At 43.7% G+C, this 6541-nt stretch overlaps 2 protein-coding genes across 2 annotated transcripts; both read left to right on the top strand.

The window, feature by feature from the left end:
- The first annotated feature begins 546 nt into the window (after window positions 1–546).
- LOC137280934 (uncharacterized) lies at window positions 547–1824 on the top strand. Its single transcript, XM_067812118.1, has one exon. The coding sequence runs from the start codon at window positions 547–549 to the stop codon at window positions 1822–1824; it is 1278 nt and encodes a 425-aa protein (XP_067668219.1).
- A 3170-nt stretch (window positions 1825–4994) lies between these two features.
- On the top strand, window positions 4995–6191 carry LOC137280933 (uncharacterized). The gene has a single exon (XM_067812116.1). It carries the CDS (start codon window positions 4995–4997, stop codon window positions 6189–6191), a length of 1197 nt encoding a protein of 398 aa, XP_067668217.1.
- Window positions 6192–6541: the final 350 nt, after the last annotated feature.

Genomic DNA, 6541 nt, shown 5'->3' with positions numbered 1-6541 from the left:
CCCAAAACAGATTATCAATAAACTTATATTGACTGCGTGACTGACTATGTTCCATCCCCCCTGCACTCCCACGGCACCTTGCACTTACCCATGCACCCTTGGGTATAACTGGTGGATTCAGTAGTGTCCTACTTGTGTGGTCGTCAGAGTTACTGCAAATCAACATTGGTTTGTGTTCATCTTTCATTCGTGTTGCGTGGTTGAACTGTATTTTCTCCCGTACTTTAGTACAAGTTCTATTGCCACATTTTAATAAATTTTTTTAGGTGATCAACTCAGATGAACCTGCTGTTTCACTTTGTATGATACCATGCCTGCTTTGCTGTCATGCATTTCGTTTTTCAGCTGTTAGTGCATACTTCATAACTCTACTCTTATCCATGTGCATTTGATTCTTCAATAGTCAAACATATAGTCATTTAGTCAACCATATACCTAGTCACAAGCATTACAACAGCGCTCGCGCCACATTGGTTTCTTTTTTTCTTCTTCTGATTTGTTATTCGAAGTACACATTTGTCTTCGGATTCATTGTCTTCCATCACTATGGAACTCAGTAAAGAAGAATTGGGTAACATGGTTCAATTGTTTAAGAAAATGGGGATGCATCCTAAAGATGATACTCCAGAGGATTTAAAGGCATGGATGCATGGAATGTCGCAGCAAGAAGGTATCTCTATCAAGGTGGAAGACCCAGGCACCACGTCACCACCGTCCACAAGCCACAGTAATCCAACATCCGTGTCATACCAACATTTCCCCAGACTGCCATTATTCAGTGGAGAACATGGCAAGGACACAGAGTATGACCTTTGGAGATACGAGGTGGACTGCCTGCTAGAGAGTAAGACATACAGCACAGATGTAGTACTGCAAGCCATTCGTAAATCACTTAAGGGAGAAGCAGCCTTAGTTTCTATGAAGTTAGGTCACAAAGCAACCACAGCTGAGTTGTTGTCAAAACTAAGGAGTGCCTTTGGAACACTACGTAGCAGTTCATCCCTGCTATCCGAGTTCTACAGTACCAGTCAGCGGGATGATGAAGATGTGGCTGCCTGGAGTTGTAGGTTGGAGAGGCTATTATTCCAGCTTACTGAACTGAAGAATATCTCAAGGGAGGAACAGGATGAGATGCTGAGGTCACGACTTTGGGATGGTTTACACTCATCTCTTAAGACTCTAGCAGGATACAAATATGATGCCATATCCAATTTTGATGACTTAAGACTATGTCTTCGAGAACTTGAATTTGATCTGCACCGTGGAAAACAAGACACAACTAAGAGCAAGCCCAAGTCAGCAACAGTCAAGATGGCCACAACCACTGAGACTGACAAAGATCGAGACCTTTTGGAACTGAAGGGCATGATGAAGGACTTGAAAGCAGAAATTTCTAAGATTAAAGAGCAACAGACAGAGATATCAGCTCATGTATACCAGAGTCAGTCATTTACACAGCCCAGTCTAGAGAGCTATGATGACAGGCAGCTCCAGAGTCATACATGGAGGGGAAGAGGCAGAGAACCTAAGCGTGGACGGGGTAAACAGTTTGGACAAAATACCTCTTGGAGCAGAGAGCAATCAGGGGATGTTCAACATGGTGCAGCTGCACCACACTATCAGCACCCCAGCTTACAACAATCTCAGTCGTCAGGTAGACGTTCAACATCACAGTGGGATAGCACACAGCCTCAGGGAAGAAACACACCTATCTGCTACAGATGTGGATACCCCGGCCATTTAGCTTATGGTTGTCGCATCTTATTGGATCATCAGAGGCGACCTTTAAACTTGCCCGGGCCTATGGGGAGGGGTTACCATTAGGCACCTGTCAACGCCCCATACACAAGCGACCACCACAAGGACTAGTTGGAACTTCAAACGAAGTGGAAGTCTACATTGAGGACATTCCTGTTCGCGCCCTTCTTGACACAGGAGCAACTGTATCAATACTGTCTCAATCTTTTTATGAGAAACATCTTTCCCATATTGCTTTACAGTCTTTTCAGGATTTATTAGACATTGAATGTGCTGGGGGCGAGCAACTCCAATATCAGGGATTCATAGAGGTTTCAGTTAGGACTCCTGGAGGTGGCATTAATGAGGACCCTGTGCCATGTCTTTTTCTTGTGGTATCTGATACAAGATACAATGGTAAGGTGCCCGCCTTATTAGGTACAAATGTGTTGTCACATCTTCTTGAAGTATGCAAAAACCAAAATGGAGTTAGGTTTTTACAGAAAGCTAATTTGCATACCCCTTGGTATTTGGCATTCCGAAGTATAGTGTTACATGAGAAGGAATTAATGAGAAACCATGGGAAACTTGCCTTGATTAGGAGTGCAGAACATCAGAGCACTGTCATCCCTAGTAACGGCACTGCAGTTATCAAGGGGCAACTCAATAAAGGACTGGCATACCCTCAGGTATGTGCACTGCTACAACCAACTGATAATTCTGCCCTACCCAAGGATCTTGACATTGCCCCTACTATTGTTAAATACAATCCTCAAGGACAAGATACCATAGATGTGCATGTTTCCAATGTCACCACCAAGGCCATTGTCATTCCAACTCGAGCTATTTTGTGTGAGCTGCAACCAGTCACAATTCAGGATTTACCACCTGGACGCCCTGTAGACTCTGACCTATTGCTAAATCAGATTGAGATGGACAAGGAAGGGTTAACACGTGATCAAATTGCTGAAGGAATAGACACCATACTTAAATTCAAGGACATCTTTTCTACCTCAGATCATGACTTAGGTCACTCAACCCAAGTGCGGCATCGCATTGATCTTGATGACATCACCCCTTTTAAACAGAGACACCGCCGTATCCCCCCAGCGATGTTTGATGAAGTAAGAAGTCATCTACAGGATTTGCTATCTGCAGGTGTAATACGACCTTCACATAGTCCATGGGCATCCAATGTAGTCCTAGCTAAGAAGAAAAATGGACAGCTGAGGATGTGCATTGACTTTAGACAACTGAATCGTCGGACCATTAAGGATTCTTACGCACTACCCAGGATTGAGGAAATGCTCGATTGTTTAGGTGGTATGACCTATTTTTCTGTCCTTGACATGAAGAGTGGCTACCACCAGGTGGAACTTGAGGAAGATCATAAGCAAAGAACTGCATTCACCGTAGGTCCATTAGGGTTTTTCGAGTACAACCGAATGCCCTTTGGATTGTCCAATGCTCCAGCAACCTATCAGAGACTAATGGAGAAGTGTTTAGAAGGCTTGCACTTGAACATATGTCTCGTCTACATAGATGACTTGATCATTTTCTCCAGAACATATGAGGAACATGTCGAGAGGCTCAAACGTGTCTTTCAGCGGCTGCAGGAATGTGGACTTAAACTTGCCCCACGAAAATGTAAGTTTTTCAAAAGGAAAGTTAAATATGTTGGGTACATTGTTTCTGCACAAGGCATTGAAGCAGATCCTGAAAAGATCACTAAAATTCGTGACTGGCCTGTGCCAACTACACCAGAACAAGTTCGACAATTCCTAGGTTTTGCAGGCTATTACAGAAAGTTTGTCAAGGATTTTTCAAAAATTGCCAAGCCCCTATCAGAACTACTTCCAAGCACTACTCCCAAGAAGTCAAGGGGCCAAAAGCTTGTCAAGCAGGACTGGACATGGGGACAATTGCAGGACAGAGCTTTCAATGAATTAAAGATGAGATTATCAACACCACCGGTACTTGGTTACGTCGATTTCTCCAAGCCTTTCGAACTTCATACCGATGCTAGTACGCAAGGTCTTGGTGCAGTTCTATACCAGGAACAGGAAGGTCATTTGAAGGTCATTGCTTATGCAAGTAGGGGATTGAACCGTTCAGAGAAGAACTACTCAGCGCACAAACTAGAGTTTTTATGTCTGAAGTGGGCTATCTCTGATAAGTTCCACGACTACCTGTATGGTAATGATTTTGTTGTGGTGACCGATAATAATCCACTGACGTACGTACTAACTACAGCTCGACTTGATGCCACAGGACATCGCTGGTTGGCAGCCTTGGCCAGCTACAACTTTAGCATCAAGTACAGACCAGGGAAGGAGAATGTAGATGCTGACACTTTGTCACGGTTACCTGCAAATGGAGATGATGCAGAAGTGGATCAAATCACAGCAGATTCTGTACGTGCTATCTGTGGAGTGATCAATGTAGACAGCATGATAGAAAGTCTCTGTATGTCCACAGATGTGATACAGGAGAAAGAAATCAACATTGATGAACAGCAGTGTAACATGAATGCTAAAGATTGGAGCCATGCACAAGCCAGAGACCCTTGCCTTGCAGCTATCATAGAGGGACTGGAGAACCAAGTCAAGCCAGACAGAAGGTCATATATTGGGAACTCGGAGATGACAATATTGTTAAAGAACTTTGACTACTTCAGGATCCATAAGAGTGTTCTCTACCGTGTTGTCAAACAAGATGGAATTGAACAGAAGCGACTTGTACTCCCTTCAAGGTGTCGAGCTGCAGCTTTAAGGAGTCTTCATGAAAATGTTGGACACCCAGGCAGAGACAGGACGCTTTCACTACTCAAAGAACGATTTTACTGGCCTGGTATGAACAAGGATGTTGAAGTTCATATAGAATCTTGTGGCAGATGCATGAAGCGCAAGTCCTCCACCTCAGCCCGTGCACCTCTAGTTAGCATCACAACATCTCAGCCACTTGAACTAGTATGTATGGATTTCTTGGCACTAGAACCCTCTACAGGCGGTCACCAGTATGTTCTTGTGGTAACGGACCACTTCACTCGTTATGCACAGGCATATCCGTCAAAGAATACTTCAGCCAGAACCACAGCAGAGTTATTTTTCAACAACTTTGTGGTCCACTACGGGTTGCCAAAAAGGATTCATTCGGACAAGGGAGCCAACTTTGTTGGCAAGGTCATGACCGAACTTTGCCAGATCCTGAGGATCGACAAATCCTCCACAACACCTTACCATCCTATGGGTAATGGCATGTGTGAAAGATTCAATCGGACATTATGTAATATGCTGGGCACACTTGAACCTGAATCCAAGAAGGACTGGAAGACACACGTTGCACCATTAGTACATGCATATAACTGTACACGGCATGAAACAACGGGATACGCCCCTTTCTATCTAATGTTCGGACGTCACCCTAGACTTCCTATTGATCTGGCATTTGGACTCGACATGGAGTCTGTCATCTCAACATCGATGCTCAAGTACACCAAGACCCTCCAAGGAAAACTGCGTAATGCTTACGAGATAGCCGCTAGAAAAGCCAGCGAATCTCAATCTCAACAGAAGTCCTTTTATGATCTGAGAGCTAGAGCAGCTGTATTAGATGTCGGTGATCGTGTACTCGTTAAAGTGGTTGCTTTTGATGGTCGTCACAAACTAGCTGATAAGTGGGAAGATAACATTTACATCGTCACAAGTCAGCCAAACCCTACCATACCAGTGTATGTTGTGGAGCAAGAGGATGGAGAGGGCAGGAAGAAAACTCTGCATAGGAATCTGTTATTGCCAATTGGTTCTCTTCCTAGGCCAGAATCATCAGCTCCAGTACCCAAACCACGAAAAAGGAGGTCCAGTCCACGTCTACAATTTACAAGACAAACAGTATCAACTAGTATTAACCCAAGTACTGCTGAGAGTGAAGATGATGATCTTGAACTCGTCCCCATTTCTTCATCCGAGCCGTCAGTTTCAGCTGCAGATGTAGCTGATAGGCCAGCTGAGGCAGAGGCAGAGACAGATAGTGCTGCTGTGGATGACGAAGATGCAGTGGATCAGTCAGAGGAAGTTGCTCCTGAACTAGATCAGGCTATGGAAACGTCTGCGGTACTTGAGGGTCCCACCAGTGAGTTTGATGCAGCTCCAACATTACAGGAGGACGCAATATCTGAAACTTTGGATTTATCTTCCGAACCTGTAACACAAGATATTAGTGTACCTCAAGAAAGATCAGTAACACCACCAGTGCCTTGTCCTAGGAGATCCAATCGCTCTAGGAGTAGACCACAGTGGATGAGCAGTAATGAGTATGTGATGTCAGCGGCTGTACTAAAACCTGACTGGAAGTCCAGGGCGGAGTACCTCACCTCATTGATGCTGAGTGGGATTCTAACAAATGATTCTACGCATGTTCAAGACACCCTTCTCCACTTAATCTCCGGCAAATGATGAGGACATCATTTAGTCCTAAAGGGGGGAAGTATGTGGTAGAGTTGTGTATATAGTGATTATGTTTTATCATTCAGCTGTTTTACTTTAGTATGCTCAAAATAATGTCATTTGTATATTTCAGGCTATACAGTAATTAATTACCATTTGGTGTATCAATTTCAGGTATATGAACCAGTCAGCATTACTGATTTATAATAATTAAATCTCTCATTTCAGGCTGCGTAAGATATTTCAGCAGTTGTAAGTAAAGTAATATCATTAACGCTCATTTCTTTTGTTAAGTTATTTCATTGGGTAAGTCCATTTCACTGTCGGGTAGTACAGCTAGCAATCAAAGTGTAAGCTTG

The sequence above is a fragment of the Haliotis asinina genome, chromosome 4 (genome assembly GCF_037392515.1).
Source record: "Haliotis asinina isolate JCU_RB_2024 chromosome 4, JCU_Hal_asi_v2, whole genome shotgun sequence".
NCBI lineage: Eukaryota > Metazoa > Mollusca > Gastropoda > Lepetellida > Haliotidae > Haliotis > Haliotis asinina.
This window is presented reverse-complemented; position numbering and strand designations above follow the sequence as displayed.

What these genes read in the sequence shown, in the direction of transcription:
- LOC137280934 (XM_067812118.1), top strand. Translation starts at nt 547, where the DNA reads ATGGAACTCAGTAAAGAAGAATTGGGTAACATGGTTCAATTGTTTAAG.
- LOC137280933 (XM_067812116.1), top strand. Translation starts at nt 4,995, where the DNA reads ATGTGTGAAAGATTCAATCGGACATTATGTAATATGCTGGGCACACTT.